A 19,482-nucleotide genomic window follows, 5' to 3' on the forward strand; every position below is an offset into this window, starting at 1 on the left:
GAATGGGCTTGATCGCTTCTAAGCAAGTTAGAACATCATAGTGTAAAATCATAATGACTAAGAATGGGCTTGATCGCTTCTAAGCAAGTTAGAACATCATAGTGTAAAATCATAATGACTATAGGAATGGGCTTGGTCACTTCTAAGCAAGTTAGAACATCATAGTGTAAAATCATAATGACTAAGAATGGGCTTGATCGCTTCTAAGCAAGTTAGAACATCATAGTGTAAAATCATAATGACTAAAAATGGGCTTGATCGCTTCTAAGCAAGTTAGAACATCATAGTGTAAAATCATAATGACTAAGAATGGGCTTGATCGCTTCTAAGCAAGTTAGAACATCATAGTGTAAAATCATAATGACTATAGGAATGGGATAGGTCACTTCTAAGCAAGTTAGAACATCATAATGTAAAATCATAATGACTAAGAATGGGCTTGATCGCTTCTAAGCAAGTTAGAACATCATAGTGTAAAATCATAATGACTAAGAATGGGCTTGATCGCTTCTAAGCAAGTTAGAACATCATAGTGTAAAATCATAATGACTATAGGAATGGGATTGGTCACTTCTAAGCAAGTTAGAACATCATAGTGTAAAATCATAATGACTAAGAATTGGCTTGATCGCTTCTAAGCAAGTTAGAACATCATAGTGTAAAATCATAATGACTAACAATGGGCTTGATCACTTCTAAGCAAGTTAGAACATCATAGTGTAAAATCATAATGACTAAGAATGGGCTTGGTCACTTCTAAGCAAGTTAGAACATCATAGTGTAAAATCATAATGACTAAGAATGGGATTGGTCACTTCTGAGCAAGTAAGAACATCATAGTGTAAAATCATAATGACTAAGAATGGGCTTGATCGCTTCTAAGCAAGTTAGAACATCATAGTGTAAAATCATAATGACTAAGAATGGGCTTGATCGCTTCTAAGCAAGTTAGAACATCATAGTGTAAAATCATAATGACTAAGAATGGGCTTGATCACTTCTAAGCAAGTTAGAACATCATAGTGTAAAATCATAATGACTAACAATGGGCTTGATCACTTCTAAGCAAGTTAGAACATCATAGTGTAAAATCATAATGACTAAGAATGGGCTTGGTCACTTCTAAGCAAGTTAGAACATCATAGTGTAAAATCATAATGACTAAGAATGGGATTGGTCACTTCTGAGCAAGTTAGAACATCATAGTGTAAAATCATAATAAATATAGGAATGGGCTTGGTCACTTCTGAGCAAGTTAGAACATCATAGTGTAAAATCATAATGACTAAGAATGGGCTTGATCGCTTCTAAGCAAGTTAGAACATCATAGTGTAAAATCATAATGACTAACAATGGGCTTGATCACTTCTAAGCAAGTTAGAACATCATAGTGTAAAATCATAATGACTAAGAATGGGCTTGATCGTTTCAAAGCCAGTTAGAACATCGATCATTGTGTAAAATCTTTATGACTAAGAATGGGCAATTGATGGCTTCATTAACTGCTCCAAACCCCTTAATGAAGATTTTCTGAAGCATTATTTTAAACTTACGACCTAAAGTATAAATGCAAGAACTATAATCATATTCAGGGGGAATAACTCCGTATTACCTCCAGTAGAATTAGGTAACGAGTACAAGAAGTATAAATTGTTGTTGGTGAGAACTTTGGAATGGACCTAATATTCATTTCATTACTATTATGTTTGTATATAAACATTTTTTGCAAGAATAACATATTCACTTAAAGTGTTGTAGATTTAATAAATACATTCAAAAATGTTCAAGACGCATTTTTGACAACATGATTGAAAACTTCCAAGTATTAATGTGTTTTTTTAAAAAAGAGAATATATTTTGACCTCCATTAAACACATATAAGGTATGGAACAAAAATCTCCTTTCAACCCCACAGTGTATTACCACTCTTGAATGTTTGTAAATAATTTAAACAAATATTTAGATTTAAGTTAAAGTTCTCCACAAATCAAAGGTATTTACAACATCTATATATTTTTGTAGTTTACAGAGCTCAAATTTTCAGAAATCAAAGACAGATTGAAAATTATTCAAACATTAAAGTAAAAAAAACTTCAAAGATTTGTTTGCGCTTTAAGCAACTTTGTATAAATACAGCTGTGGTAAGATTTATAAACTTCATAAATAAAAACATTCATGTTAATAATAGATAAAAAATAGCTACACTAAAGTTTTTTTTTAAATGATTTAACAGACTTCCAGCTTAAAAATATAGGAAAATGCATAATCAGAGTAATTTTATACATTATGAAGCCTGTAATTTGGGTTGATTTTAATCAAATGAACCCTAATACTAAATTATTGAAAACATGAGACCTAAATCAGTCAAAATTTTACCAGGTTTTATTTACAGACGTAATTCAAACTGACCATTGTTTAAACATTTAAACGTCCTGACTTGCAACCCTCACCGAATTTTAAAACCAAGGGACCCCCTTAGGTGAAAATTATTGCTCTAATCTTGAAACATTTCGCTTGACAGCTGTATTGTTTCCATATTTGTCTAATATTCCCACTTTGCAGTTTGGTGATAAAATGAGTTAAATCAATCTCATTGAATATGCTTCATAGGGCACTAGTTCAAAATTATACCAACGCTGCTAATCGAGAAAACTTTGTATACAAATATTGCCCTGATAGCCAACTTTGAATGGTTGAAATGCTATAATCAAATTCAACTTATTCATTTGATAAATTTAGATCAAAGGTCATCCAATTTTGATTTGTTTGGTAACTTGTAAATTTTGATAAAAATTGTACAAGAAAAATATAAATACGCCTTTTCAAACCACTTTTCCAAAACATAAAACTCTAGGACGGCATTTTTTTCTACAAGGCCTAAAAAAATGTTTGTTTCAGATTACCAGACTGAACTTACTTTATCGCTGTGAATAAATAAATTAACATATAAAAATGATTTTTTGTTTATTTAAAAAATAATGGCTCTGCAAAAGAGTCCAAAGTGTAATACTGAGTAACTGTAGATAAGCCAGCCGTAAATGTTGATGTGAAATGCGAAAAAAAAAATCAGTTTTCCATCCCACCTCATAATAAAAATCCCTATCCCCCTACCGGCCCAATTGTTTGCAGGCTGTTTCCAGAAACAAATCTAAATGTTTTTTAGGCTCAATCTATCTTTTTTCTCGACAAATGGTAATTGTAAGTTTATATATTTAGGATTTTTGCTATACCTTCTACGTAAAATTAATCAAAGGTACTTGACCTTCGCCAACGCCAACATAGAAATGTTCAAGCCCTTGGTAAGATATAAAAGCTTCAATCAATGGTTATGTGTGTAATTTATTACAAAATATATTACTTAAGACTTTTCAAAGCGCATCTTATTGACAGGAATGGTATTAGCACAGGTCATTTGTATTCTCCTTTTAATGAAAACGGAGGGTTAAGTCTCTGATATATAATACATATTCTTTTCAATAAAATATTAAAAGAACCAGCAATTTCTTTAAAAGTATCATATCTGAAAAACCAAGCCTAAGAGAGAGGCAATATTATAACCCCAGTAAAAATGTCAGTGGAAAAACAGTGGAATATCCAGGCCTAAGAGACAGGCATTATTATAACCCCAGTAAAAATGTCATTGGAATACCAGTGGAATATCCAGGCCTAAGAGACAGGCAATATTATAACCCCAGTAAAAATGTCAGTGGAATACCAGTAGAATATCCAGGCCTAAGAGACAGGCAATATTATAACCCCAGTAAAAATGTCAGTGGAAAAACAGTAGAATATCCAGCCCTAAAAGACAGGCAATATTATAACAACAGTAAAAATGTCATTGGAATACCAGTAGAATATCCAGGCCTAAGAGACAGGCAATATTATAACCGCAGTAAAAATGTCATTGGAATACCAGTAGAATATCCAGGCCTAAGAGACAGGCAATATTATAACCCCAGTAAAAATGTCAGTGGAATACCAGTGAAATATCCAGGCCTAAGAGACAGGCAATATTATAACCCCAGTAAAAATGTCAGTGGAATACCAGTAGAATATCCAGGCCTAAGAGACAGGCAATATTATAACCCCAGTAAAAATGTCAGTGGAAAAACAGTAGAATATCCAGGCCTAAGAGACAGGCAATATTATAACAACAGTAAAAATGTCATTGGAATACCAGTAGAATATCCAGGCCTAAGAGACAGGCATTATTATAACCCCAGTAAAAATGTCAGTGGAATACCAGTAGAATATCCAGGCCTAAGAGACAGGCAATATTATAACCCCAGTAAAAATGTCAGTGGAATACCAGTAGAATATCCAGGCCTAAGAGACAGGCAATATTATAACCCCAGTAAAAATGTCATTGGAATACCAGTAGAATATCCAGGCCTAAGAGACAGGCAATATTATAACCCCAGTAAAAATGTCAGTGGAATACCAGTGGAATATCCAGGCCTAAGAGACAGGCATTATTATAACTCCAGTAAAAATGTCAGTGGAATACCAGTAGAATATCCAGGCCTAAGAGACAGGCAATATTATAACCCCAGTAAAAATGTCAGTGGATCGAATACCAGTAGAATATCCAGGCCTAAGAGACAGGCAATATTATAACCCCAGTAAAAATGTCAGTGGAATACCAGTAGAATATCCAGGCCTAAGAGACAGGCAATATTATAACCCCAGTAAAAATGTCATTGGAATACCAGTAGAATATCCAGGCCTAAGAGACAGGCATTATTATAACCCCAGTAAAAATGTCAGTGGAATACCAGTAGAATATCCAGGCCTAAGAGACAGGCAATATTATAACCCCAGTAAAAATGTCATTGGAATACCAGTGGAATATCCAGGCCTAAGAGACAGGCAATATTATAACCCCAGTAAAAATGTCATTGGAATACCAGTAGAATATCCAGGCCTAAGAGACAGGCAATATTATAACCCCAGTAAAAATGTCAGTGGAATACCAGTAGAATATCCAGGCCTAAGAGACAGGCAATATTATAACCCCAGTAAAAATGTCATTGGAATACCAGTGGAATATCCAGGCCTAAGAGACAGGCAATATTATAACCCCAGTAAAAATGTCAGTGGAATACCAGTAGAATATCCAGGCCTAAGAGACAGGCAATATTATAACCCCAGTAAAAATGTCAGTGGAATACCAGTAGAATATCCAGGCCTAAGAGACAGGCAATATTATAACCCCAGTAAAAATGTCATTGGAATACCAGTAGAATATCCAGGCCTAAGAGACAGGCAATATTATAACCCCAGTAAAAATGTCAGTGGAATACCAGTAGAATATCCAGGCCTAAGAGACAGGCAATATTATAACCCCAGTAAAAATGTCAGTGGAATACCAGTAGAATATCCAGGCCTAAGAGACAGGCAATATTATAACCCCAGTAAAAATGTCAGTGGAATACCAGTAGAATATCCAGGCCTAAGAGACAGGCATTATTATAACCCCAGTAAAAATGTCATTGGAATACCAGTAGAATATCCAGGCCTAAGAGACAGGCATTATTATAACCCCAGTAAAAATGTCAGTGGAATACCAGTAGAATATCCAGGCCTAAGAGACAGGCAATATTATAACCCCAGTAAAAATGTCATTGGAATACCAGTAGAATATCCAGGCCTAAGAGAGAGGCAATATTATAACCCCAGTAAAAATGTCAGTGGAATACCAGTAGAATATCCAGGCCTAAGGGAGAGGCAATATTATAACCCCAGTAAAAATGTCAGTGGAATACCAGTAGAATATCCAGGCCTAAGAGACAGTAGAATATCCAGGCCTAAGAGACAGGCAATATTATAACCCCAGTAAAAATGTCATTGGAATACTAGTGGAATATCCAGGACTAAGAGACAGGCATTATTATAACCCCAGTAAAAATGTCAGTGGATCGAATACCAGTAGAATATCCAGGCCTAAGAGACAGGCAATATTATAACCCCAGTAAAAATGTCATTGGAATACTAGTGGAATATCCAGGACTAAGAGACAGGCATTATCATAACCCCAGTAAAAATGTCAGTGGATCGAATACCAGTAGAATATCCAGGCCTAAGAGACAGGCAATATTATAACCCCAGTAAAAATGTCATTGGAATACCAGTAGAATATCCAGGACTAAGAGACAGGCATTATTATAACCCCAGTAAAAATGTCAGTGGAATACCAGTAGAATATCCAGGCCTAAGAGACAGGCAATATTATAACCCCAGTAAAAATGTCATTGGAATACCAGTAGAATATCCAGGCCTAAGAGACAGGCATTATTATAACCCCAGTAAAAATGTCAGTGGAATACCAGTAGAATATCCAGGCCTAAGAGACAGGCAATATTATAACCCCAGTAAAAATGTCATTGGAATACTAGTGGAATATCCAGGACTAAGAGACAGGCATTATTATAACCCCAGTAAAAATGTCAGTGGATCGAATACCAGTAGAATATCCAGGCCTAAGAGACAGGCAATATTATAACCCCAGTAAAAATGTCATTGGAATACTAGTGGAATATCCAGGACTAAGAGACAGGCATTATCATAACCCCAGTAAAAATGTCAGTGGATCGAATACCAGTAGAATATCCAGGCCTAAGAGACAGGCAATATTATAACCCCAGTAAAAATGTCATTGGAATACCAGTAGAATATCCAGGACTAAGAGACAGGCAATATTATAACCCCAGTAAAAATGTCAGTGGAATACCAGTAGAATATCCAGGCCTAAGAGACAGGCAATATTATAACCCCAGTAAAAATGTCATTGGAATACCAGTAGAATATCCAGGCCTAAGAGACAGGCATTATTATAACCCCAGTAAAAATGTCAGTGGAATACCAGTAGAATATCCAGGCCTAAGAGACAGGCAATATTATAACCCCAGTAAAAATGTCATTGGAATACCAGTAGAATATCCAGGCCTAAGAGACAGGCAATATTATAACCCCAGTAAAAATGTCAGTGGAATACCAGTAGAATATCCAGGCCTAAGAGAGAGGCAATATTATAACCCCAGTAAAAATGTCAGTGGAATACCAGTAGAATATCCAGGCCTAAGAGACAGGCAATATTATAACCCCAGTAAAAATGTCAGTGGAATACCAGTAGAATATCCAGGCCTAAGAGACAGGCATTATTATAACCCCAGTAAAAATGTCATTGGAATACCAGTAGAATATCCAGGCCTTAGAGACAGGCATTATTATAACCCCAGTAAAAATGTCAGTGGAATACCAGTGGAATATCCAGGCCTAAGAGAGAGGCAATATTATAACCCCAGTAAAAATGTCAGTGGAATACCAGTAGAATATCCAGGCCTAAGAGACAGTAGAATATCCAGGCCTAAGAGACAGGCAATATTATAACCCCAGTAAAATTGTCATTGGAATACCAGTAGAATATCCAGGCCTAAGAGAGAGGCAATATTATAACCCCAGTAAAAATGTTATTGGAATACCAGTAGAATATCCAGGCCTAAGAGAGAGGCAATATTATAACCCCAGTAAAAATGTCAGTGGAATACCAGTAGAATATCCAGGCCTAAGAGAGAGGCAATATTATAACCCCAGTAAAAATGTCAGTGGAATACCAGTAGAATATCCAGGCCTAAGAGACAGGCATTATTATAACCCCAGTAAAAATGTCATTGGAATACCAGTAGAATATCCAGGCCTAAGAGAGAGGCAATATTATAACCCCAGTAAAAATGTCAGTGGAATACCAGTAGAATATCCAGGCCTAAGAGAGAGGCAATATTATAACCCCAGTAAAAATGTCAGTGGAATACCAGTAGAATATCCAGGCCTAAGAGACAGTAGAATATCCAGGCCTAAGAGACAGGCAATATTATAACCCCAGTAAAAATGTCATTGGAATACTAGTGGAATACCACTGTATTCAAGTGGTAATTATAAATACACTGGAATTCCACTGAAATACCAGCGGTAAACTTTTATTTCACCAAAATTTGCCGTTGGTATACCACTGAAATACCATTGGTTTACCACTGGCATACCACTGTTATTCCAGTGGTATACTGCAGACAATTTTTTCATCAAATCTTTGAGGGCATGCACCCGCGTGACTACATGGATATTAAAGTATACACTACCCATGTTATGTTCGATGGTAGAATTGTAAAATACAAACCTCACAAATTCTTGGAATGAGCCCTACGTCACCCTGAAATCAGAAGAAAAATACACAAATGTAATAAAAGATCAATGTAAAATATCAAACTAATATCAATTTATTAACTAATTTATTGTTTTAAGCTTAAAATTTGTGTCTGTAATTACAAGATGGAAGATAATTTAATTGTTTAGAAATTAAGGTTCCTGGATTATGTCATTAATTGGTTTTATATTAAGTTGGTAATTTAATGTTCAGTGTGTGAGTAAATAGACATGTTCTGCTAAAGGATTAGATTAAAAGTGAGCATTCTATAGGGTCCACTAAGACAACAGGTCTGCATCTGGCCTGGGCAGTGTCAGTGCCTTCTTTATTGTTCGTAAGACCAGAAATGTAACACTCACTATTAAGAAAAGTGTTGATTAAATTAATATTTTGCTTACGACAAAATTAATGCTCCAATCTGTAAATTGAATAATTGTCATTAAAAGAACCCTTGACTCGATTGATTATTATAAAAGCAATCATGACTTCATTTAATTTGCAAAATAAATAACTTCCTGTATTAACTACAGAAAATTATAAGGAAAAACGTCTAATTACTTTTACGCAAAAATAGACTTGGTGATTTGTATAACTGACAATCGATTATTGCAAACAGACACCGCATGATTAAATCGCCATTCAGAAGATGAAATTAAACCTTACATAACTGTTTTAAGTCCAATATGAAAGGGTTCGATTCAGCCAAATATGAGTGTTTGTATTTGCGCAAGCTTAATACACCCTGGGAATGAATTACAACGTCTCCTGCAGATTTATATTATAAAATCTTGACTTTTCACACTGATGTTTTTGATATACACTTATATTACAACTAATTAACATCCTTTTCCGACATTCTTAAAACATAGTCAATGAATGTTAAGTGCTTAAGGCAAACATGCTTGCCAAAATATGGTTATTAATTCGCGTAAATATGCAAATATATCAAAACCTTTGCAAAAAGTTTCGCTGTTTTTTTCATCGTTTCAATGCATATTAAAGACCCCATAGAATAACTTAAAAACCGAAATATAATTAGTTTGTATATCATTTTAACAAGATTATAAAATTACATTATAATGCCAATATTTTTTAAAAATTGTAACTTCCAAAATTAACGACTGTTCTAAATGTATACCAATTTACTATAAATTGTATTCCAGTGGTTTATAGAGATTTATCAGTGAAATGAAATTTTGTTACAGTGAAAATATCAAATTGATTTTTTTCACTGTTTTGAAATTTTAGCCTTATTCTCCTGCGAAAAATGTTCATGAAACTTTTCCAAAATTTTTAAATAAGTTTATGAACTGTGAAAGAATTTTTATGAAGTTCATGAACCAAGTATTAAAGTTCATGAACTGTTATTGTGATAATTTATTAGTTCATGAACTTTTGACCAGTAACTTAATAGTTCAAAATCAAACATCAGCACGCCCAGGGAAAACAATTGGCATGTTATACTTACAAGTGTAATTAAATGACTTTTTACTCAAATTTTAGGCATTTAATAAAAGAATTGTCTGTTTCAATGAAAGATTGTAATATATTTAATCTCGTGAACTCCAAAAGTCAATATTTCGGCCACTCGTGAAATATTATCATTTGGTGCTCACTCGGTGAAATACATAACGATCTTACACTGAAACAAACAAATTATCCTCTAAAACACTTTCCATTAGCTGATCAAATAATGTTGCATGGATAAAGGGTTTCAGAGCCCAGTGATATTCTGGGGGAAACCCCCCTCCCCCTCCTGAGGTTTTATACTCCATAAAATTAACTGTAACATGTAATAATTGTTCTTCTGCAATTAAGCAAAACAGGCACATATTTTGAGCACTGAACATAATAAGAGTCTGGACATTAATACCCTTTTTACACAGAGAGTATGAACTGAGCACTGAACATAATAAGAGTCTGGACATTAATACCCTTTACACAGAGAGTATGAACTGAGCACTGAACATAATAAGAGTCTGGACATTAATACCCTTTTTACACAGAGAGTATGAACTGAGCACTGAACATAATAAGAGTCTGGACATTAATACCCTTTTTACACAGAGAGTATGAACTGAGCACTGAACATAATAAGAGTCTGGACATTAATACCCTTTTTACACAGAGAGTATGAACTGAGCACTGAACATAATAAGAGTCTGGACATTAATACCCTTTTTACTCAGAGAGTATGAACAGGAACAGCTGCGGAGTTATTTGTGAGTAGCCAGATGCTCCGAGGAGCAACAAAAATACTTAAAGCAGTGGAAGCACTAACAAGAGAATGATGATACTCCAGCTACAGGTAAAAAATTCATCGAAATTTGGGAGTTTACGCTTAGAAGTGTTACTAAAGGTCAATGGCTGTGAATGTGGCTATTGCTGTCTAGAATGTTTGTTAAAGTCATTTAATTTCAATTGCTCAAAAGTAACGTTTTCTTGTTATTGATGTTGTTGTTGTTGTTGTTGTTGGGGGCCAGGGTCTTTCTGATTGGCATTTTGATTAAAATTTAGAATTTCAATTTTGCCTAGAAATGAGCATGAATGCTTTGAAAATTATACAGCAAAGATCAAAGAATGTTATAAAGTTTGATTCTTGAAGAATAAACCAAATCTTCCATTCACAAACGCTTTGGGTATCGAAATCCTTAAATTGAGGGGGGTTGGGGGATTATATCTCACGCTCTTGTACCTTTAACAATATTATGCTCCATTCTGCATGTTTGTTGTCAAAATCACTCATGCCAGTTCCTCCATTAAAAACTCCAATCAGTGTAAACTGAGTTACTCTGAGCCAATAATTGGTTCCATGTGAATTTTACATGGCACATATTGTTTTCTGCAGGTATTGGAGATAATTGCTCATTTTTTGAACCCGGGCTGACACACAAAAGCACATTTTAAGAAAATTTTGGCATGTTGCTGGTAAATTTCTGATATTACGTAACCTTGAAAACAGATTATTTTCCAACAGAACGTAATTAAAGGGACTAGAAACGGCAAATACATTATTTCCACAAAAGGAGCCAAAATTGTCAACAGGAGCTAGTATGAGGCCGATAATATATCATTTTTCACGATAAAATGAATTAACTTTGTTGCTGTCTCTCAGCCCGTTTTAAAATAAGAGCATAATGGTTTCCCAGATTATAATGTGTAATTTATTTCGCAAGTAAAAGTCACTTTATTAGTACTATGAGATACATTATACCGACTCTAAAGACTGGGCCACAAGTTGGTTTGGATAATCGATGTTTTACTTTTTTGCAATTCCATGATTTTTTTTTTTCCAGTTATATTGTAAGCTGACATTATTATACCTAAACAAAACATTCTGTTATTTATGCTGTAAGCTGACTTACCGGATATCCCATCATTGTGTGTGTCTTGCCAGAGCCCGTCTGCCCGTACGCGAACACGCAGGCGTTAAACCCGCCGAACGCATTGTGGAGAACCTCTGCACCAAGATCATTGAAGACCTGAAATAGTTTGTAATCACACGTTGCTGAGGGTTGAATATTTTAAAGAGAAATTAAACAATACTTTTGGAATTTTATATGAGTACATGGGCGGATTCAGGAATTGATGTTAGAGGGGGCATAACTTAGGGGCGCAACATTTTGACATGCGCCCCTCTCTCAGAACCGAAAGTATATGGTATAAACTGTTTGCATAGGGATTTGGGATTACTCCATCAAGAAAATTTGAACAATTTGTAGTCGGAAATGATAATGAGCGTATTACTTTTTTTTTCTCCGATATTGACATAAAAAGTAAACTTGGACTATTTTAGAGGGGTTGCGCGCCTGGTGAGCCCCCCTCTAAATCAACTAGTAGAGTTGATTAAATGTTATTGTTTTTTTACACATTAGCGTGATACAATCCATTTTGGCACTTTTGTTTACCCGTCCTTTACAGGACTCAGTCATGCCTACCATAGGCTAAGACAGTGAATAAAAATTAATTTTGTCAAATGTGAACAAAATAGTTGTAACAATGATAAAACGTCATCACATGTCCAAATAAAAGCTGCGCCGTTTACATTTATAGTAAAATGTAACTTAAAGATGAAATGCTCTATTCTGCCGAGAGGCGTACCGTGTCGTTCTATAGTAATGCATTTGAAAATGGAATGATTTTAGGCTTAAAATTACAAAATTCTGTTTAAATAAGTATCTGACAGTTACAGTTTGGGTTTTTGTTCAGCAATTATAGCAAGTCAACTTCATCAATTTTATCAATGTTTGAAAATAAAATTAATTATCGTCAGTATAAAATATGTGGACAAGTCTCTTTTTCATATTTTTTTTTACTAAAAATATATTTACCGAGGACAGTATCCATTCAATGCAGATTAAAACGACAAAATTTGCAAAATGTAAGGGCAAACAATTATATACATTATTATTGCTGAAGTAATTGTGCATGACACTGTTTTATTTCATAAAATAGGCTTATTTCCATACAAAATAATTCCGATCTCTACAAAAAGAATTTCAAGTAAAGCCTTAATTTTAAGCTACACTCACATCCTGGATCAAAAGATATCTCAATCTGGGATGATCATAGGTGAATTTAAGTCTAACAGTTGCAAAACATAGTCACAGACCCAACATTTTTAGGCACCAGTCAACGGATGAATAATCGTTGGAGCAACATGGAGCAACATGGAGCCAACACTGCTGTACCACCACAGCATCCATCCGTGTTCATCTGTCTTTTGCCCATTATTAACTGTGTATGGTCCGGGGTGCTCCAGGATCCTTGTCCAACATGACATGCCAGATCGCCAAGGATCAACACTTTGTCACTACGGACCCACCCTGTTCCAACAGGGTTGCTACATGGACTGTCCTGGACTACCCCAAATTGAAAACTCCTCCTGGACAGTCCCTGACGTCTGAATAGCATTTACTTGTAATTTTAATATTACCAGGGCGGTGTCCCAGACCATCCAGGACCAGTGTCAGACAAGCCCAGATCCAATGCGGATCTTACACACTAAACTGACCCTTAGGATTGGCCAAATTTAAGTTGGGGATGATCCTTAACAGTACGGGAGGTCAATGTGACTGGGGCTTTAAGTGTAGAACAATGATATACAAATAGGTATCCCTTCAGAACAAAAGCTACATTCAACTGACAACAAATTGGTTAATAATTCATCAATAATCACCACTGATCAATTAAATTACAACTGGTAAGCGTGATCTCTAAACACAGTATATCATGAAAACCTTCACATGGAAAAGAATAAAATTTCAAAAAAGAATATCTAAAAATTACAGAAGTCTCATTTTAAAGGCTTTGTAATGACTATACTGAATAGAATATTAAACTGTTTAGGCCATCATTAAAAAATTGTTGGTTTGCTGTGCTCCGACCGACTCATCGAAATTAACCCCGACCCAATCTTTTTTATCGCTACCGCTGCCGTTTTTTGTTTGTTTTGTTTTTACATTTTTATTTTTTTATTATTTTTTTGTTGTTGTCTCATTTCGTTTCTTTGGGCCAATTTCGCGTTTGGTCCTTTGATGCTCTACAGACTACAACCGTGTTGTACTGCCAATCTGCAAACCCTGCAATGGTTCTCTGGTTGAATTCTCAGTGCTGTTATCTAAAATATGCATGCCCCTTACATCAGACTTAGGGTCATATAGATTTGCCTTTGTCGTCTGTAAAAAAGAAAAAAAAATCCCTCCCTACCTACCCACCCCAAAAATTGTGGGTAGGAGCACCGCAAACCAACATTTTTTTATTGATGGCCTTAATAATACATTTCTGTTCCAACTGAGAATTATGAATCATACTAGGATTGTCATGTTCCATTATGTAATACAATCAATTTTCAATCACATGAAAATATTTATTGATTGAGAATGAGACCAGATATTTTAATGACGTCAAGTTTAAAATTAAGACCTCAATTATTGACGAGTAAGTATCTTTGGTTTTGGGTGTGGTAAATTAAAATCACCATATATATGATAATAAAAACATGTAAAACCCTTTCAAATATGTAATTGTTGTAGTTATAAACGATATTTAAAACATGTGGAAAAAGACATTTTAAACTTGCAATTTTCTGTAGACCTTATGAAGCGCTAATAGGAAAACACAATACCAGTCTTATTCTGCCCCGTTAAGTGTATGACAATGCTCGAACCGTGTTGTTTCTTAAAGTTAAATAAGGGCCGTAACTAAACAACTATACAAACAAGAGTTATGGGCCTTTCTATACGTGTGTATTGTCTCTGGCAATATGTGTGCCATTATAGTTTAAATATCTTGAACAGTGTTTGTCAAATTATGACCTTAAAGCTTTAGCACAATGAAGTGGAAAACGACACGAAGGCTATAATTGACAATAATCTCAACATGTTCTCCAATAAAACTGACTAGCTGAAAATACCATTATAGTTTACCTTAATTGACCCTTATATTTGTACATGAGTGACATTTCCGCCTCATTGTGGTTTTCCGATTATGAAAAAAGTATTGACAGGTCAATCATAAAACAATTTAGTGCTTATCAGCCCGGAAATGCCTCATTAACTTAATGATCACTTTCAACCGGTATTTAAATAAACACTATATTGTTTTTCTCAACCTAGTAGCATATTAACAGCAGTTGACTAAACTGCCCTTTAAAAACTCCAAGTGATTCAGAGCCAGAGGTGAGGAGGGGGGAATGAGGGAAAGGACCAGTTTCACTTCAAGAACAATAACAATAAATGGTTGGCCGGGATGGTTTGTGGGGGTAGTGAAATGAGAGTTTTTGCTTGAAACTCTATGGTCACTGCAGCATCGATTATACTGGAAAGGGCATTCATCAAATGTCAATCAAACATAAATTCCATCACAAGTTGTTTAATCAATTGAAAAGCGTTTTACAGGTAGTACACTTGTTTGTAAGGGTGGTTTTATTTGCACAGCTCACATCAGTTTCCGATATAAGATATAATTTTGAACAGGTTCGTACCAAAATGCCATATCATCGGTAAAAATGAATAAAAAATGAAATGGTGGTTTTATTATCAAATCTTTAATATTTGTTTTATTTGTTTGACTTTGGATAAGATTTCAATATAAAAGCTTATCAGACGGCGAACACTGAAACTGCAGGAATTTAAAGGCAATGTCAAAGAGAAAGGCTTGAAGCCTTTTTAAGTATTTGATTTTCTTATATTGGAACATAACTTAAATACCACTCAGATAAGCCATGGTCCAGAATCTCAGTTTTCAATGATTCAACTCTTCACATTTTCTTGTTGTTTATATATATATATTAAAACTTTAAAAAATTGAGTATAAAATTGGGGTTAATAAAAAAAAAACATATAACAAAGTAATCCAACTTTAATATATAACTTGAAGAACGCTTTAACACTAATTATAAGCACTAAGCCATCCAATTGACATTTTAAAATAACAACTGAAAAAAACTGGCATTATTTCTGGGTTTTTTTCTTATAGCCCTGCAGACAATGATTTGGGACTATTTTAATTATATATATATTTTTATTTCATTTATATTATTTATTTATTTTTTTGAGGGAGGGGAGGGGGTAAACTCTAGCCTCAATTGTGAGTATAATTATGTTCTTGTTTCCAAAAAATGATATGATTTTTTTCATCTTGATTAATTTCATTATACAAGATCAGAATAAAATAATCCTGTTCAGTACATATATATGCATGCCCTTTGAAAGGGAACTAAAATGTTCCTGTGTGTATAAACATTAGAAGCCTAGTGCTAATAGTCCATTTGTATCACCACTTAATGTCTGAGCACTTTGGAAAAAAAAGATAAAATAAGGTTTTCGTTTATAAGGAAAGAATAAAGTTAATCTCCTTGTTATAAAATCAACTCCCAGGAAGTTTTATGAGTAATCTTTATGTTTGACGGAAAAAATAACCATGTTTCTTAAGTATTTCAAGTGGAAGAAGTCTATTTGTAAGATAAAACATTCATATTACCCCATTTATATGAGAAGATGTACCCCAGGGGCAAATACCCACTGGCTGATTTGCCCTTGTAGGTATGGTTGCCCCAGGGGCAAAAAGGTGCACATACACACATATACCCATTGGCAGATTAACTCTTGAGGGTATGGTTGTCCCAGGGGCAACATGTGCACATACACAGAAAATACCAACTAGCAGATTTGCCCTGTTGGGTATGGTTGCCCTTGCACACATACAGACAAATATCAACTGGCAGATTTGCCCTGGTTGGTAAGGTTGCCCCAGGGGCAACATGTGCATATACACAAATACTCACTGACAGATTTGCCCTTGAGGGTGTGGGTGCCCCAAGGTCAACATGTGCATATACAAACAAATGACCACTGAAAGATTTGCCCTTGTGGGTATGGTTGCCCCCGGGGCAAATGTTGGCCATATAAATGGGGTATATGATATAAAAAAATCAATAAATTTGTCTTTTTTTAAGAGTTCAAAACTATGGTTGGTTAAGAACCAATAAGTAACCAGCTTTAAAACATCAACAGCCAATCTTAGGATAGTCTACTAGTCTAGAAATAGTTTTTAAGTGCAGCTGTTTTACATTCTTTTTCTGTTCCATTTAATGCTTCTATCAAAGGTTGACGGGGATTTTCACATAGAACTTGTTCAGATATTACGTAAGTTGTCTAATTGACAGGTAATTAACGGTTTAGGCCTAAAATCTTAATTTTCGAACAGAAATATGAAAATCTACAATCTGATTTTTTGTCAGCAGTCTTGAACCATTGGTTTGCAGATATTTACGCAAAAATTTGATCTTTCCAAGACAAAATAGTAAAAAAAGTTGTAAAATGTTATATCAGTGAGAATGAACATTTAAAGTGTTAATTCTCAGGGGGGTTGGGGGTTCAGGAACAATATCTAGTCCGAAATGGTGCATTGTAGGTGTATGTTATATATGTTATTACTTATAGTAATCATGAACGAGCTTGGGTGGGGGGGGGCGAGGGGGGGAGGGCGCCAGGTCCAATTTTTGTGAAAATCTCTCTTTGAGATTAAAAATTATGTGGAAAAAATATCCTCTGCAATCAAATATGGTTCAAAGATTTCTTTCAATTTTTAATGTCAGTTTAAAAAAAAAAATTATATCAGTATTATAAGTCTATAATTTTTTTGACTGAAAACTAATATATTGAACATGTCATATGGATCTGTTCCACTAACCTAAAAAAGAGCAATATTTCTGTCGCTCTAATAAAATTTCAACCTTAAGTTCAATTTTAACCTCCAAGTTAGATTTATTGTTTTGATTTCAAAAACCTGCTATCAATATTAAACTGAGAGTTTCAAGGCAGTAGATGTATTGGAAACTGCTTGAAAATGTGTGATCATTATGAAATACAATATTATTATACTTTCCCAATAAGATTTTTAATAAGAAGATAATCTAAGAATAAAGAATTCAATGGAATAAGACACCTCAACAGTCTTTGAAGTGCAACCCATAGCAGGTTTCTCACACCAGATATTAATAGCATCAATGATATCTGGATAAATGTCTTAATAATAATCTAAATAAATAAATTAATCAGATTAAAACTAATAAAATACATTTAAATGGCCTGACATTTCAAATTTTATGTATAGTTTCTTAATGTATGTGAACTGTGGCAGGGGTGGGGATGGGGGGAATTTCTGTATGAAATGTCACATATTTGCTTCATAAACATTAAAAAATGTCTTGATGATAGTTTTCAATGTTTAACCCTGTTTCACGGTTATACTAAATTGTTCTTGTGGGATATGGAATGGCTGGGATCGGGGTTGAACCGTGATCAGGATGGAGGTCATTCGAAATGGTTTTCTGAATTTGCTTCACGAAAGAAAGTCACACAAAATTCAATGTTTAAAGATCATTCTCATTTAAAAACCTTAGATTTTCTTCAATGGAACCATAAAAACGTTTGTTTTAAGAAAATGACTCATTGTGTCACCAAAATTAGGTTTTTACGACAAATGTTGTTGTTTTCAACTGCGATATACAAGGCTAGACTGCATTAAAATTTACCACAATAAATTCATTCAATAGATCTATGCTTATAGAAGTTTGTATAGCCCATTTCGCAACCCTTATTGCTACAGTTCCTTGCGTAGGTTTTTATGCTACTCTTACTTGTAACACTCACCTGAGCCTGCGATGCGCATGGAGCGTTGCCTTGTACACTGTCGTACACATGGTCGAATGTGAAGTCGCGGGCACGTGCACGAGCTGTATCACCAAACTCTGGAACTCCACGGACCTGAAAAGAGGAAAAAATATTTCATAAGCGAATGAAACCCTACCCAACCCAACCCCTACCAAAACGGATATAAAAAAATACTAGGAATTACATTCACTTACGGAGTATCATTGGGATGAAATATCTACCATATTAAATATTTACTTCGAATTGAAAACAATTGTTACACTTTCGAAAAATTATTTTGAGAAGTTGTGTACTTTTCACATTGTCTGCTATATATATATCAATTGCAGAAAAATCTGAATGGCAAAATTTTCCGCAGATGGAGCATTTAAGGGACATTTTTTTTTTATTTGTAAATTCAAAGGGTAAAGATGATGCCTGAAATTTGGGATTTCGCCCAATAGTTGGTGACTACATGGATTATGATAATGGGTCAAATTTCACAGATCATTTACGGAGGCATGGTTTATTTGTCAAGTGACTTAAATAGTTTGTAAACAAATTGATTTATCATATCTGTACTTTAAAAGGTAAGGCCATTTAAACATTTAATTCAATATTCTCTAAAGGTGTCAAGTTTCCTTAATTATGAGGTCACAATTTGTAAAGAATACCCTTTGAAAAAAAGGCGTGGGCCAAATGCCACCTATTATTTTTCGAGTTTTTAATTCCAATCACTTGGGTTTGAAGTAATATTTCAAAAACCTTCTCAGACTGTCACTCACATGTAGTTCCTTTTAAAAGTATTTTAACCACTTGCAATGTACTCACATTTAGAAATTACAGCTATATCTATGAGTTTCAAATACTCCTTCGTGGACAAGCTATCAAGGGCTATTTTAGTCATGGACAATCTATCGAGGGCTAAGTGACAAGGACAAGCTATTAAGGGTGTAACCCCATTGAGTACCAAACACTCCTTCATGGACAAGCTATCGAGGGCTATTTTAGTCATGGACAATCTATCGAGGGCTAAGTGACAAGGACAAGCTATTGAGGGTGTAACCCCATTGAGTACCAAACACTCCTTCATGGACAATCTATCGAGGGCTAATTAAGTCATGG

General features: G+C 34.6%; 1 protein-coding gene across 1 annotated transcript in view; it reads right to left on the reverse strand.

Annotated features, from left to right (window-relative positions):
• The window catches only part of LOC128208682 (kinesin-like protein KIF16B), a 61,297-nt gene that overhangs the window by 38,216 nt on the left and 3,599 nt on the right, over positions 1 to 19,482 (reverse strand). Inside the window, exons 3-5 of the mRNA XM_052912230.1 lie at positions 18,358 to 18,471; positions 11,566 to 11,682; positions 8,174 to 8,206 (exon numbers count right to left, since the gene is read on the reverse strand). Of these exons, the coding sequence (XP_052768190.1) occupies positions 8,174 to 8,206; positions 11,566 to 11,682; positions 18,358 to 18,471 (264 nt within the window). The remainder of the gene's footprint in view (positions 1 to 8,173; positions 8,207 to 11,565; positions 11,683 to 18,357; positions 18,472 to 19,482) is intronic.

This window comes from Mya arenaria, chromosome 11, assembly GCF_026914265.1.
Source record: "Mya arenaria isolate MELC-2E11 chromosome 11, ASM2691426v1".
In the NCBI taxonomy this organism is placed as follows: Eukaryota; Metazoa; Mollusca; class Bivalvia; order Myida; family Myidae; genus Mya; species Mya arenaria.